The sequence below is a fragment of the Leucopleurus acutus genome, assembly GCF_964270905.1.
Source record: "Leucopleurus acutus genome assembly, chromosome: 19".
Classification (NCBI taxonomy): domain Eukaryota; kingdom Metazoa; phylum Chordata; class Mammalia; order Artiodactyla; family Delphinidae; genus Leucopleurus; species Leucopleurus acutus.
In genome coordinates, this window is record NC_139161.1 from 31383026 (window position 1) to 31398973 (window position 15948).

At 46.4% G+C, this 15948-nt stretch overlaps 1 protein-coding gene across 2 annotated transcripts in view; it reads right to left on the bottom strand.

Moving 5' to 3' along the window:
- Positions 1-519: 519 nt before the first annotated feature.
- Positions 520-15948, bottom strand: part of SCPEP1 (serine carboxypeptidase 1) — a 44938-nt gene continuing 29509 nt past the window's right edge. The window contains exons 11-13 of one of the 2 annotated variants that reach the window (XR_014326979.1): positions 14084-14221; positions 12909-13067; positions 520-1021 (exon numbers count right to left, since the gene is read on the bottom strand). Coding sequence is in view for 1 of the 2 variants with exons in the window: in XM_082861346.1 (XP_082717472.1) it covers positions 959-1021; positions 12909-13072; positions 14084-14221 (365 nt within the window). In the remaining variant the exon portion in view is untranslated. Of the gene's footprint in view, positions 1022-12908; positions 13073-14083; positions 14222-15948 lie in introns of both variants that reach the window. The other variant, XM_082861346.1, reaches the window with a different exon arrangement.

The following is a 15948-nucleotide window of genomic DNA, read 5'->3' on the forward strand; positions in this document are numbered from 1 at the left end:
TTTTAATTTTAAAGAAATGTTACAATTTTTTAACTGAACAAGTATGCTTTTAGGAAATTATTCTAAGAAAATGATAAGGATGTGTGTAAAAATGTAACTAACAGGACAAACCACCAGAGCACCGTTTATAAAAGCGACAAACTAGACACTGCTTATGGGCAACACTGGGCATTTGGTAGGTAAATTATGGTACATCCATAAAATGGAATGCTCAGCAGACATCATACTGACGTGTGAACAAAGTAGACTGTGAAATAACATAGCAATGATTGCGTTTTTTGTGTAAAATATATATGTATACATAGCAAAAAAAGATTTGCAAGAATAAACACTTAAGTGGTAACAGTGCTTATCCGTGGGAAGGGAGCATGAGTGTTCATTTTGTTCTATGTTTGCCTGTATTTCCTGATTTTTCTATAAATCGCATAATTTGCTTTTGTAATAAGAAAATGTTAATCTATTTCAACCCTTTATTTTGATGAAAACAAATCCAGTTTTTAATTTTAATTAATTAATTTATTTATTTATTTGCGGTATGCGGGCCTCTCACTGTTGTGGCCTCTCCCGTTGCGGAGCACAGGCTCCGGACGCGCAGGCTCAGCGGCCACGGCTCATGGGCCCAGCCGCTCCACGGCATGTGGGATCTTCCCGGACCGGGGCACGAACCCGTGTCCCCTGCATCGGCAGGCGGACTCTCAGCCACTGCGCCACCAGGGAAGCCCCAAATCCAGTTTTTTAAAACTTAGTTTTCAGAAGCAGAAATGATTTCCAAGTTGTCACAGAGGCAATGATTTTGTTCTCTGTCGAAGCTGATGGGACCCTTCACAATCACAGCCCAAGTGAGGTTCTCCCCCCCGAGTCAGATTCAGAGGGAGAAGAGTGGTTCCTACACCTTCAGGGCGCTTGCTTCGGCTTCCGTGCCCCAAGGCCAAGCAGCTCACCTCCAGCCCAGGCCATCCTATTCTTGCTGAGTCACCAGCCTCATCATCTGCAGAGCCATGTCCCCTTGGTCGGAAGGAACCTGGAAGCAAGCAGTATCTGCGTTAGCACTCCTGGTTCTATGCCTGGAGCTGGGGTCAGGGCCGGCATCCCGAGACCCTGCTCCCAGGAAGGGGGCCAGCTCTGTGACAACAACCTGGGAGGACAGCTGCACTTAGGTGCCATTCCTTAAAAGAGCGTCCCTTCTAGGGCTTCCCTGGTGGCGCAGTGGTTGACAATCTGCCTGCCAATGCAGGGGACACGGGTTCGAGCCCTGGTCTGGGAAGTTGCTCCCACATGCCGTGGAGCAACTGGGCCCGTGAGCCACAATTACGGAGCCTGCGCGTCTGGAGCCTGTGCTCCGCAACAAGAGAGGCCGCGATAGTGAGAGGCCGCGATAGTGAGAGGCCCGCGCACCGCGATGAAGAGTGGCCCCCGCTTGCCACAACTACAGAAAGCCCTCGCACTGAAACGAAGACCCAACACAGTCATAAATAAAAATAAATAAATAAATCTAAATCATATGGGCTTCTAAGAAGGCCTCTGCTTAAAAAAAAAAAAAAAAAAGAGCGTCCCTTCTGTGAAATGACCCTACGTCTGGGCCCCCACCTGCTGGGCTGCAGGGGTCTAGAGAAGCCAGCATTTAGGAAGGAATCTCCTATTCCATTGGGGCTGATCTGCTGATTTCTTTCTTTCTTTTTTTTTTTTTGGCCACACTGCATGCAGGATCTTAGTTCCCCAACCAGGGATGGAACCCTCACCCCCTGCAGTGGAAGCGTGGAGTCTTAACCCCTGGACCACCAGGGAAGTCCCTGTTGATTTCTTTATAAGGGCTGTGCTTATGTTACTAGGATCCAGCCTGTTCAAGGAAGAGGGAAGATTGTAAACACTTTAAAGGATTCTATGTGTAGGAAGGTCCCAGAGTGGAAGGGGAACTAACAGCAAATCTGTAAACCAACAAGACCCTTTGTTTGGGGCACCCCTGCTTTTACAGTTATTCAACTTTCTGTTTTCCTGTAAGATTTTTCAAATAATCCTTGTAAAAATTCTCCTTCCCACACACCATCAAAAGGGGGAGGGGCAGAGGCCTCAGTTTGTCCTCCACAAGGATGGCGGTAGAGTAGATGGCTCCAAGTTCTGAAATTCTGCGGCTCCACGATTCTCACACTCCTGCTGACTCTCCTGCCAGGCTTGGCCCCCAGGAGGCACAGGCACGGTGGGGTATGCCAAAATGACACTTAATCAACTAAAGAGGAAGTGGTTGGGGGATGATTTAATAACAGTCTCCAACAGCTATTTTAAGGCTGCCCCAACTGATGCCCTGTTCTATGGGTGACAAACCAAGAGGAAACGGGCCTGAACTCCTCACACCAGTGACAGCCCACAGCTGGTTCCTCCTGCCTCCGCCTCCTCTCTGACTCCGCAGAGACCCTTTCTTGGAATAGTGTTCTGCTCTAAGACCTCCTACTGCCTTTTCCCAGTCAACACCGAAGGTACTCAGAGCCATGACAAAATGCCTTCTTAACCCTGTGTCTTGCTGCCTTGTCCACTGTCTCTTCGGATCAAGTTTATTAAAAGGGTGGGCTACTACTTCCTTCGGGTTTCTTAAAGGAAGTTGTCTTCCGTCTTCACTGCTCATTCATTCCCTCTGTCCTTTCCGTGCTGGCTTCTGAGCCTGCGGATTCACTAAACATGCTTTTGCCACAATTACCACCAACATCGGTGTACCCAAATCACTGCTTACGCGTCAGTCCTTTATCTGAGCTCTTGGCAGCATCCGACACCACTGGCCCCTCTCCGCTTTGGGGATGCCCCTGGTCTCCCTCCTACTCTTCCAGCTGTTCTTTACTCAAGTCTCATTTGTGGGTCCTTCTTTTTCCTCCTGCCTCTTAAATACTGGTGTATCCAGGGCCCTGACCCTGGCCTTTTCCATATTTCACTGCCGAATCTCTATCTCTAAGGACAAACATTTAACTCCAGACCCACAAATACACAGTTTATATAGTCAATTGCCTATGGATAGCCCTCTCGGCTGGTCTATCGAAAAACAGTTACCAAGTCCTGCTTATTCTCCCTTCCTACATCAAATTCCTCTACATGTCACTCCCGCCTGGATTATTATAAAAGCATCTTAGATCAGCTCTCTGCTCCAGTCTTGTCCCATGCCCTCTATTGCTAGAATGTTATTTCTTAGACAAACCTGGTAATTTTACTCCTTTGCTTAAAACCCCCCAGTGGCACATCATTGCTTTCAGGGTAGGGCTAAGCTCCTTACCAAGGCATGCAAAGTCTCCCTCTCCAGCCTCATGTCTCCTCAGTGATGCGGAGACAACCCTCCGAGGCCGCAGTTGCCTGAAGGCGCCTCTGGACTTGTATGCACTGCTCTCGTTGACCCCACACCTTCTCCTCTTTACCCAGCTAACTCCTGCCCATCCTTAGGGCCTCGTATTTGACCCCCAAGCCTGGGCTGGGCCCTCTTCCCAGGGCCAAGCCCCATCGTGGGATTTCTCACCCCATGTTACTAGAGTCTCCTTGCCTGTCTGCCGTTCTGGTCCATGAGCTCCCAGAGGACAGAGATGGTGTATCATCCATCTGTGTACTCCCAGTACCTGGCACAGAGATGACTAGTTATGAGACACTAAAATGTTTGCTCAGTGAATAAAGGAACCAAAGAGTAAAATACCTGCTAGACAGCCACTTGCCATTAGAGAAAAGGTCATTAGTTTGGGATATTTGTTCTTTTTTTAAAGAGTAACAGGCAGCTTTGCTTCAAGTTTTGCACTCGTTTTAAGTACTCACTGTGACATAATCAGAGAGACTCTGAGCTACATGAGATGTTATGGTCACTTCCTTCCTGTTTCCAGCATCCTAATGACTGACTGTATTTTTCTTTTTAACATCTTTATTGGAGTATAATTGCTTTACAATAGTGTGTTAGTTTCTGCTTTATAACAAAGTGAATCAGGTATACATGTGTTCCCATCTCTTCGCTCTTGCGTTTCCCTCCCTCGCACCCTCCATATCCCACCCCTCTAGGTGGTCACTAACCACCTAGCTGATCTCCCTGTGCTATGTCGCCACTTCCCACTAGCTATCTATTTTACATTTGGTAGTGTATATATGTCCATGCCACTCTCTCTCTTTGTCACAGCTTACCTCTCCTCCTCCCCATATCCTCAAGTCCATGCTCTAGTAGGTCTGTGTCTTTATTCCCATCTTACCCCTAGGTTCTTCATGACCTTTTTTAGCCTTTTTCTTAGATTCCATATATATGTGTTAGCATACGGTATTTGTTTTTCTCTTTCTGACTTACTTCACTCTGTATGACAGACTCTAGGTCCATCCACCTCACTACAAATAACTCAATTTCATTTTTTTTTATGGCTGAGTAATATTCCATTGTATATATGTGCCACATCTTCTTTACCTGTTCATCCGATGATGGACACTTAGGTTGTTTCCATCTCCGGGCTATTGTAAATAGAGCTGCAATGAACATTTTGGTACATGACTCTTTTTGAATTATGGTTCTCTCAGGGTATATGCCCAGCAGTGGGATTGCTGGGTCATATGGTAGTTCTATTTGTAGTTTTTAAGGAACCTCCATACTGTTCTCCATAGTGGCTGTATCGATTTACATTTCCACCAACAGTGCAAGAGGGTTCCCTTTTCTCCACACCCTCTCCAGCATTTATTGTTTCTAGATTTTTTGATGATGGCCATTCTGACCAGTGTGAGATGATATCTCATTGTAGTTTTGATTTGCATTTCTCTAATGATTAATGATGTTGAGCATTCTTTCATTGTTTGTTGGCAACCTGTATATCTTCTTTGGAGAAATGTCTATTTAGGTCTTCTGCCCATTTTTGGATTGAGTTGTTTGTTTTTTGGTTATTGAGCTGCGTGAGCTACTTGTAAATTTTGGAGATTAATCCTTTGTCAGTTGCTTCATTTGCAAATATTTTTTCCCATTCTGAGGGTTGTCTTTTGGTCTTGTTTATGGTTTCCTTTGCTGTGCAAAAGCTCTTAAATTTCATTAGGTCCCATTTGTTTATTTTTGGTTTTATTTCCATTTCTCTAGGAGGTGGGTCAAAAAGGATCTTGCTGTGATTTATGTCATGTAGTGTTCTGCCTATGTTTTCCTCTAAGACTCTGACAGTGTCCGGCCTTACATTTAGGTCTTTAATCCATTTTGAGCTTATTTTTGTGTATGGTGTTAGGGAGTGTTCTAATCTCATACATTTACATGTACCTGTCCAGTTTTCCCAGCACCACTTATTGAAGAGGCTCTCTTTCCTCCACTGTATATGCTTGCCTCCTTTATCAAAGATAAGATGACCATATGTGCGTGGGTTTATCTCTGGGCTTTCTGTCCTGTTCCATTGATGTATATTTCTGTTTTTGTGCCAGTACCATACTGTCTTTATTACTGTAGTTTGTAGTATAGCCTGAAGTCCGGAAGCCTGATTCCTCCAGCTCTGTTTTTTGTTCTCAAGATTGCTCTGGCTATTCGGGGTCTTTTGTGTTTCCATACAACTTGTGAAATTTTTTGTTCTAGTTCTGTGAAAAATACCTGTGGTAGTTTGATAGGGATTGCATTGAACCTGTAGATTGCTTTGGGTAATAGAGTCATTTTCACAATGTTGATTCTTCCAATCCAAGAACATCTATTTGTATCATCCTTAATTTCTTTCATCAGTGTCTTATAATTTTCTGTATACAGGTCTTTTGTCTCCTTAGGTAGGTTTTTCCCTAGATATTTTATTCTTTTTGTTGCAATGGTAAATGGGAGTGTCTTCTTAATTTCACTTTCAGATTTTTCATCACTAGTGTACAAGAATGCCAGAGATTTCTGTGCATTAATTTTGTATCCTGCTACTTTACCAGATTCAATGATTACCTCTAGTAGTTTTCTGGTAGCATCTTTAGGATTCTCTATGTATAGTATCATGTCATCTGCAAATAGTAACAGTTTTACTTCTTCTTTTCCGATTTGGATTCCTTTTATTTTTCTTCTCTGATTGCTGTGGCTAAAACTTCCAGAACTATGTTGAATAAGAGTGGCGAGAGTGGGCAACCTTGTCTTGTTCCTGATCTTAGTGGGAATGGTTTCAGTTTTTCACCATTGAGGGCGATGTTGGCTGTGGGCTTGTCATATATGGCCTTTATTATGTTGAGGAAAGTTCCCTCTATGCCTACTTTCTGCAGGGTTTTTATCATAAATGGGTGTTGAATTTTGTCAAAAGCTTTCTCTGCATCTATTGAGAGGATCATATGGTTTTTCTCCTTCAATTTGTTAATATAGTTTATCACGTTGATTGATTTGCATATATTGAAGAATCCTTGCATTCCTGGAATAAACCCCACTAGATCATGGTGTATGATCCTTTTAATGTGCTGTTGCATTCTGTTTGCTAGCATTTTGTTGAGGAGTTTTGCATCTATGTTCATCAGTGATACTGGCCTGTAGTTTTCTTTCTTTGTGACATCTTTGCCTGCTTTTGGTATCAGGGTGATGGTGGCCCCGTAGAATGAGTTTGGGAATGTTCCTCCCTCTACTGTATTTTGGAAGAGTTTGAGAAGGATAGGTGTTAGCTCTTCTCTAAGTGTTTGACAGAATTTGCAAGTGAAGCCATCTGGTCCTGGGCTTTTGTTTGTTGGAAGATTTTTAATCACAGTTTCAATTTCAGTGCTTGTGACTGGTCTGTTCATATTTTCTATTTCTTCCTGGTTCAGTCTCGGCAGGTTGTGCATTTCTAAGAATTTGTCCATTTCTTCCAGGTTGTCCATTTTATTGGTATAGCGTTGCTTGTAGTAATCTCTCATGATCTTTTGTATTTCTGCAGTGTCACTTGTTACTTCTCCTTTTTCATTTATGATTCTATTGATTTGAGTCTTCTCCCTTTTTTTCTCAATGAGTCTGGCTAATGGTTTATCAATTTTGTTTATCTTCTCAAAGAACCAGCTTTTAGTTTTATTGATCTTTGCTATCGTTTCCTTCATTTCTTTTTCATTTATTAATGATTTGATTTTTTGATTTCTTTCCTTCTGCTAAATTTGGGGGTTTTTTGTTCTTCTTTCTCTAATTGCTTTAGGTGCAAGGTTAGTTTGTTTATTTGAGATGTTTCCTGTTTTTTTTTTGTGTGTGTGTGGTATGCAGGCCTCTCACTGTTATGGCCTCTCCCGTTGCGGAGCACAGGCTCTGGACGCGCAGGCTCATGGGCCTAGCTGCTCCGCGGCATGTGGGATCTTCCCAGATGGGGGCATGAACCCGTGTCTCCTGCATTGGCAGGCGGACTCTCAACCACTGTGCCACCAAGGAAGCCCTTTCCTGTTTCTTAAGGTAGGATTGTATTGCTATAAACTTCCCTCTTAGAACTGCTTTTGTTGCATCCCATAGGTTTTGGGTCGTCATGTATCCATTGTCATTTGTTTCTAGGTATTTTTTGATTTCCTTTGATTTACTCAGTGATCACTTCGTTATTAAGTAGTGTATTGTTTAGCCTTCATATGTTTGTATTTTTTACAGATCTTTTCCTGTAATTGATATCTAGCCTCATATCATTGTGGTCGGAAAGATACTTGATACGATTTCAATTTTCTTAAATTTACCAAGGCTAGATTTGTGACCGAAGATATGATCTATCCTGCAGAATGTTCCATGAGCACTTGAGAAAAATGTGTATTCTGTTGTTTTTGGATGGAATGTCCTATAAATATCAATTAAGTCCATCTTGTTTAATGTATCATTTAAGGCTTGTGTTTCCTAATTTATTTTCATTTTGGATGATCTGTCTATTGGTGAAAGTGGGGTGTTAAAAGTCCCCTATTCGACTGTGGAGTCGGGGCTTTGCTTTGGGGGCACGAACCGAGGGGACTAAAAAAAAAAAAAAAAAAAAAAAAGTCCCCTACTATGATTGTGTTACTGTCGATTTCCCCTTTTATGGCTATTAGTATTTGCCTTATATATTGAGGTGATCCTATGTTGGGTACATAAATATTTACAATTGTTATATCTTCTCTTCTTCTTGGATTGATCCCTTGATCATTATGTAGTGTCCTTCTTTGTCTCTTGTAATAGTCTTTATTTTAAAGTCTATTTTGTCTGATATGAGAATTGCTACTCCAGCTTTCTTTTGATTTCCATTTGCATGGAATATCTTTTTCCATCCCCTCACTTTCAGTCTGTATGTGTTTCTAGGTCTGAAGTGGGTCTCTTGTAGACAGCATATACACGGGTCTTGTTTTTGTATCCATTCAGCCAGTCTGTGTCTTTTGCTGGGAGCATTTAATCCATTTACATTTAAGGTAATTATCGATATGTATTTTCCTATTCCCATTTTCTTAATTGTTTTGGGTATTTTATTGTAGATCTTTTCCTTCTCTTGTGTGTTTTGCCTAGAGAAGTTCCTTTAGAGTTTTTTGTAAAGCTGGTTTGGTGGTGCTGAGCTCTCTCGGCTTTTGCTTGTCTGTAAAGGTTTTAATTTCTCCATCAAATCTAAATGTGATCCTTGCTGGGTAGAGTAATCTTGCTTGTAGGTTTTTCTCCTTCTTTACTTTAAATATGTCCTGCCACTCCCTTCTGGCTTGCAGAGTTTCTACTGAAAGATCAGCTGTTAACCTTATGGGGATTCCCTTGTGTGTTATTTGTTGTTTTTCCCTTGCTGCTTTTAATATGTTTTCTTTGTATTTAATTTTTGATAGTTTGATTAATATGTGTCTTGGCGTGTTTCTCCTTGGATTTATCCTGTATGGGACTCTGTGCTTCCTGGACTTGATTAACTATTTCCTTTCCCATATTAGGGAAGTTTTCAACTATAATCTCTTCAAATATTTTCTCAATCCCTTTCTTTTTCTGTTCGTCTTCTGGGACCCCTATAGTTCGAATGTTGGTGCGTTTAATGTTGTCCCAGAGGTCTCTGAGACTGTCCTCAGTTCTTCTCATTCTTTTTTCTTTATTCTGCTCTGCAGTAGTTATTTCCACTATTTTACCTTCCAGGTCACTTATCCGTTCTTCTGCCTCAGTTATTTTGCTATTGATCCCTTCTAGAGAATTTTTAATTTCATTTATTGTGTTGTTCATCATTGTTTGTTTCCTCTTTAGTTCTTCTAGGTCCTTGGTAAATGTTTCTTGCATTTTCTCTATTCTATGTCCAAGATTTTGGATCATCTTTACTATCATTATTCTGAATTTTTTTCAGGTAGACTGCCTATTTCCTCTTCATTTGTTAGGTCTCATGGGTTTTTACCTTGCTCCTTCATCTGCTGTGTGTTTTTCTGTCTTCTCATTTTGCTTATCTTATTGTGTTTGGGGTCTCCTTTTCGCAGGCTGCAGGTTCGTAGTTCCCGTTGTTTTTGGTGTCTGTCCCCAGTGGCTAACGTTGGTTCAGTGGGTTGTGTAGGTTTCCTGGTGGAGGGGACTAGTTCCTGTGTTCTGGTGGATGAGGCTGGATCTTGTCTTTCTGGTGGGCAGGTCCACGTCTGGTGGTGTGTTTTGGGGTATCTGTGCCTTATTATGATTTTAGGCAGCCTCTCTGCTAATGGGTGGGGTTGTGTTCCTGTCTTGCTAGTTGTTTGGCATAGGGTGTCCAGCACTGTAGCTTGCTGGTCGTTGAGTGAAGCTGGGTCTTGGCGTTGAGATGGAGATTTCTGGGAGATTTTCACTGTTTGATATTATGTGGAGCTGGGAGGTCTATTGTGGACCAGTGTCCTGAACTTGGCTCTCTCACCTCAGTGGCACAGCCCTGACATCTGGCTGGAACACCAAGAGACTGTCCTCCACGCGCCTCAGAATAAAAGGTAGAAAAAACAGAAAGATGGAAGGAAGGAAGGGAGGGAGGGAGGGAGGGAGGGAGGGAGGGAGGGAGGAAGGAAGGACGATAAAATAAAATAAAGTAAGGTAAAATAAAATAATTATTAAGAAAAAAATTTTGAGAAGTAAAACAAAACAAAACAAAACAAAACACGGACGGACAGAACCCTAAGACAAATGGTGAAAGCAAAGCTATACAGACAAAATCTCACACAGAAGCATACACATACACACTCACAAAAAGAGGAAAAGGGGAAAAAATAATCTATCTTGCTCCCAAAGTCCACCTGCTCAATTTGGGATGATTGGTTGTCTATTCAGGTATTCCACAGATGCAGGTACATCAAGTTGATTGTGGAGCTTTAATCCGCTGCTCCTGAGGCTGCTGGGAGAGATTTCCCTTTCTCTTCTTTGTTCACACAGCTCCCGGGGTTCAGGTTTGGATTTGGCCCTGCCTGTGCATGTAGGTCGCCTGAGGGCATCTGTTCTTCGCTCAGACAGGATGGGGTTAAAGGAGCAGCTGATTCGCGGGCTCTGGCTCACTCAGGCTGAGGGGAGGGAGGGGCACGGATGCAGGGTGAGCCCACGGCGGCAGAGGCCAGCGTGACGTTGCACCAGCCCAAGGCGCAACGTGTGTTCTCCTGGGTAAGTCGTCCCTGGATCCCGGGATGCTGGCAGTGGCGGGCTGCACAGGCTCCTGGGAGGGGAGGTGTGGAGAGTGACCTGTGCTGCACACAGGCTTCTTGGTCACTGCAGCAGCAGCCTTAGCATCTCATGCCCGTCTCTGGGGTCCGCACTGATAGCCACGGCCCGTGCCCGTCTCTGGAGCTCCTTTAAGCAGCGCTCTTAATCCCCTCTCCCACGCACCAGGAAACAAAGAGGCAAGAAAAAGTCTCTTGTCTCTTCGGCAGCTCCAGACTTTTCCCAGACTCCCTCCCAGCTAGCCATGGCGCACTAACCCCTTCAGGCTGTGTTCACGCCGCCAACCCCAGTCCTCTCCCTGGGATCCGACCTCCGAAGCCCGAGCCTCAGCTACCAGCCCCCGCCCACCGCGGCGGATGAGCAGACAAGCCTCTCGGGCTGGTGAGTGCTGGTCGGCACTGATCCTCTGTGCGGGAATCTCTCCGCTTTGCCCTCCGCACCCCTGTTGCTGCGCTCTCCTCCGTGGCTCTGAAGCTTCTTTCCCCCTCCGCCACCCGCAGTCTTTGCCTGCGAAGGGGCTTCCTAGTGTGTGGAAACTTTTCCTCCTTCACAGCTCCCTCCCACTGGTGCAGGTCCCATCCCTATTATTTTCTCTCTGTTTTTTCTTTTTTTCTTTTGCCCTACCCAGGTACGTGGGGAGTTTCTTGCCTTTTGGGAGGTCTGAGATCTTCTGCCAGAGTTCAGTGGGTGTTCTGTAGGAGTTGTTCCACGTGTAGATGTATTTCTGATGTATCTGTGGGGAGGAAGGTGATCTCCATGTCCTACTCTTCTGCTATCTTCCCGTCTCTCTCTGGGAGGTTCTTAAGAGAAGACTAAGGGAAGGGCTTTCCTGGTGGCGCAGTGGTTGAGAGTCTGCCTGCCCATGCAAGGGACATGGGTTCCATCTCTGGTTTGGGAAGATCCCACATGCCGCGGAGCAACTAAGCCCATGCGCCACAACTACTGAGCCTGCACTCTAGATCCCACGAGTCACAACTACTGAGCGCACGTGCCACAACTACTGAAGCCCAAGTGCCTAGAGCCTGTGCTCCACAAGAGAAGCCACTGCAGTGAGAAGGCTGCACACAGCAACGAAGAGTAGCCCCCCTCACCACAACTAGAGAAAGCCCGCACTCAGCAGCAAAGACCCAACACAGCCAAAAATAAATAAAATAAATAAATTTATATATTAAAAAAAATAGAAGACTAAGGGTCAGAGAGGTTAAGGATAAGTTATTCATGGCCAAGATACCTAATAAATATTGTGAGAACAAGTATACCATATACCCAAGCTCCCACTTTCCTCTAGGTCAGGGTTTCTCAACCTTGACACGACTAATGTTTCGTGCAGCACAATTCTCTGTGGCGGGGGGCTGGCCTGTGTGCAGCAGGATGTTTACCAGGATCCATGGCCTCTGCCCACCACATACCAGTAGCAACCTTCCCCAAGCTGTGACAACCCCAAATGTCTCCAGACATCCCTGAAGTCCCCTTGGGGCAAAACTGACCCCAGTTGAGAACCACTGTTGGTAACCCTCAAGTCCCTCAGCATTTCCTTGGCGGTCCAAGCGAATGCTCTATGATGTGCTCACTGTGCACATGAAGCTTTAAGGCCAGTTCCTTAGGCCCTCCTTTCCAGCCAGACAGCTGTCCCTCAGCCCCGTCTCTGTGGAAATTCTGTCTTAGCGCTACGGCGCCAAGCCTTCCCATCTCTCCCACAGGTCTCCTCCAGGAAACTGCCATCTGGGACGAAAGGAGAGCCTGCATTTAAACGGCTGGACCAAAGCATAACCGTAAGGGAGACACCTGGGCCCCTCTGCTTCCTGGGCATTCCCGTCTTTGGCTCCTTTGCAGGTCGTCTGTGTGTGTATGCGTGTGCATGAGTGTGCATGTGCTTGCATAGTGGATCCATCCCTCCATCATCTCCCTCAGCCCAGGGAAAGCTACTCAGTCCACCTACAGCCTAAGGGAAAACACCGTGTTCGCTAGGCAAGTGCAAGAGTGCTGCAGCCTCAGTGCCCGTCTTTGCAGGTGAAGCCTCTTCTGAGCTGGAGTTCCAGAGCCACCGCGCCTCACAAACACTTGTCCTCTGCACTGTGCTCAGCCTTACAGACCACCGAGCTCTGATTTCACTCCCTGAAAATGGCAGGGAAAGACCATTTCTCCCTCCTCCCTCCCTCCCTCAGGACAAGTTGTTCCTTCAGGACAAACTGTCCAGAGGAAAGTAACATTCAACTCATTTAACCTAAAGAGCAGAGGATAGAGAACCCAGCGGAAGTCTCTCAGGAGGATTTACTTTTTCAATGAAGCACAAATAGAGTTTCATTAGCGACCCCCAAACACCCCCAAACCCAATGCACTTATGAGACCAGTGCGTGTGGCTCCTCCACCCCCAACTCGAGTGGCAAATCTGGAACAAACGCTGACCCTCTCTCACCATGTGTCCAGCTCTGAGAATCCAGTAGAAAGCCAGGTTCTTGTGGGACTTGACAAAGGCAGACGTTTCTGAAGTCTCAGGGTCACTGTGCAGGGGCTTCCACTTCAGCTGACTGAATTTGGGCAGTTCTGCCCACTTCAGTTTTCGCACCCAGGCCTCCTGACCTGGCGAGGGGGATAAAGAAGGCCCCAGCATTAAGAGCTGAGTGGAGGAGAACCCAAAATCTGGGTCCCATGATTTGGCATAGAATCTGCAAGCTGGGATGTACATAAAACTCACTTTGGGATCTTGTTAAAATGCACATTCCAATGCAGTAGGTCTGGGCATGGTCTGGGACTCTGCATTTGTACCACTGGTTGTTCCAGCCACAGCCAGGCTGCCCAGGAGAAATCTAACAGCTGTGACTACTTTTTGCCCCTGACCCTCCCACTGCCCTATGCTCTGTAGGAAGGAAATCAGGGACCTCTGGAGGTGGACAGCACTGTCAGGAGGACGGAGAAGCCTCAGGGTAAGGAGATGCTGGATCACATCAGGGAGGTCGTGGAAGAAACACAGAACCTTTTCAAATCGTCCTCAGTACCCTTGGCTCCCAAGTCGCAAAAATATTCAATCCTGCTGACTTCGAGGAACGCTCATACCCTCCAGACCATGTGCCTCGATTTATCTGCCAGTTCTGAGAACCTGCCTGAGCTTCTCCCTGGCCCTCCCTGAAACCAGAGGTGGGCACAGGTGGCAGCCAACGCGGGAGGGACCCCACCAAGACCATTTCCCCTGGGTCCTCATCTCTACAGGGTCAGCAGGGCTGTCTTGATTCACGCTGCAGTGCTTTCCCATCCCCTGTGATGCTGCACAAAACTGAGGTTTTCCCTCAGTTAAATGGTGCCTCTGTCCAGTGGCTAGGGAAATGTCTTCTTTTTAAATTTCGAGGTGGGCGTGGGTATTATCCTTTTCTGTAATCATACCTAAGGCCTCAAAAGCTGGACAGGCCAGGCTTCTCTGAGGGGTCACAACCTCAGGCAGCCCTACCCTCTTCAAAGAGTCAAGGTCAGGGGTGGATGCATGTAACAGGAAATGGCCTTCCTCCTGCCATTTCAATGTCAACAGTCCCCCAAGAGGCCAGTTCCCTTCCAGCTCAACCCACGACACTGCCTCCATGGGCCCCGAGTGGTTCCTACCCATGGTGTCCACGATGAGGTCAAGCTGTCCATTATACACCGTCACGTTGACCCCGGCTTCCAGCAGCTCGTCCACAATGCTGATGACGGGTTTCATGAAGTCCCCCTTCATGTTCAGGAAGACACTGGCAGCCTGGCCTGTACAAGGGGAAGGAGAAAGAGGTAGCAGCTTGGAACCTGCCAGAACAAGAGGCACCTTTCAGCCCAGAGCACCCAGCACCCAAAAGTGACCACCGTGCAGCACCTAACAAAGACCGAATACACAGCTGCTTTACCAACAGGGACCAGCTGGCCCAGAAATCTGTGCCCCAAGCTGGCCGTGTAGGAGGGGAGCCCAAACAGCACACGTGTCTGTTCATCCAGGTGCTTGTGATGACAGCAGATGCCATCTGTCATGAGGGATGGAAACGCAGAGAAAGCTAACACCCAAGGAAACAGGGAGGTTTAGAAAATACCCTTTGAGGGACTTCCCTGGTGGCGCAGTGGTTAAGAATCCGCCTGCCAACACAGGGGACACGGGTTCGATCCCTGGTTCAGGAAGATCACACACGCCGCGGATCAACTAAGCCCGTGCGCCACAATTACTGAGCCCACATGCCGCAACGACTGAAGCCCACGTGCCTAGAGCCCGTGCTCCACAACAAGAGAAGTCACCACAATGAGAAGCCCACGCACCGCAACAAAGATTAGCCTCCACTCTCCACAACTAGAGAAAGCCCGCGCGCAGCACCGAAGACCCAATGCAGCCAAAAAAATAAATAAAATTTTTTTAAAAAAGAAAATACCCATTGCGCTGGTCCTCTCAGGGGACAAACTGATTTGGGGCCAGCATTAGTTTTCCTCCTTTGCTGAGTCACACCAGAGACAAGGTTTTTTTGTTTTGCTTTGTGTTTGCTTTTTCAGGGCCAAGTTTTAAGCTCTGAACCAGTAGGGCTACCTTAGTAATCAACAAATCAGTCCTAAACCAATTCAGAGCTGGCCCTTGGTAAAGTCACATGGATGACTAGCCCCAGGCAAGAGAGGAGGCGGTCCGCACAGCCTTCTTGCTGGGTCCCTGACCATCAGTGTCATCGTATGTACTGAACGATGGCAGCAGCCATCATTGACTTTTAGTTGCCAGTCACTGTGCTAAGTAAGCACTCTGCAAGCAACAACCCATTGCCTCCTTCCTTCACCAACCCTGCGAGGTTAGGCTCTTTAGCCTGTGCAATGGGAAAGATCATAAGGCTCAGAGAGGCTGAGCAACACGCCCCGGGCCAAACAGCCAGTGGCAAGCTGGGACCGGAATGCAGGCCTGGCTGGCTCTGAAGTATGCAGGCCTTAACTACAAACTGGACTTGGGACACTGAGGGTACCCGGAAAGGACAGTCTGTCCTTTCCAGACCCATACACAGGCACACCCGAGCCAGGGAGAGTTTGCTCTTATCAGCTTTCATCTGCAAAAGTGTAGTTGGCTCGCCCGTCTAGCCACACTGGGCAGCGAGGGAGGGTCCCTATAACGAGAGAAGCTGGGGCTGGACAACACTGTCATGAAGGTAAGATGAGGGGGTTGAGCTGAAAAGATGTGCTCTTGTGAGCTTGACCTTCACCTGGCCTCCTGGAGGTGCTCACATCTCCTCCTTCTCAGCATCCAACCTCCCATGGGTGTCTGTACCCCTTTAAGCTCTGACGCCGCATTCTTTTGTTTGAGCTAACTTTTCCCTCATTACTAGAAAACTCTAAGGGATGAGGGGGAAATGAAGACACTAGGTCTAGGACTGCGTGTTGGGAGGATGGCCGTGTCCCCTGAAGAAGCCAGGGCCAGAGCCAAGTCCCAGCCTCTCTGCCGCTGTCAACGTTCTGCCCTAACAGAGGCATAGCTTTGG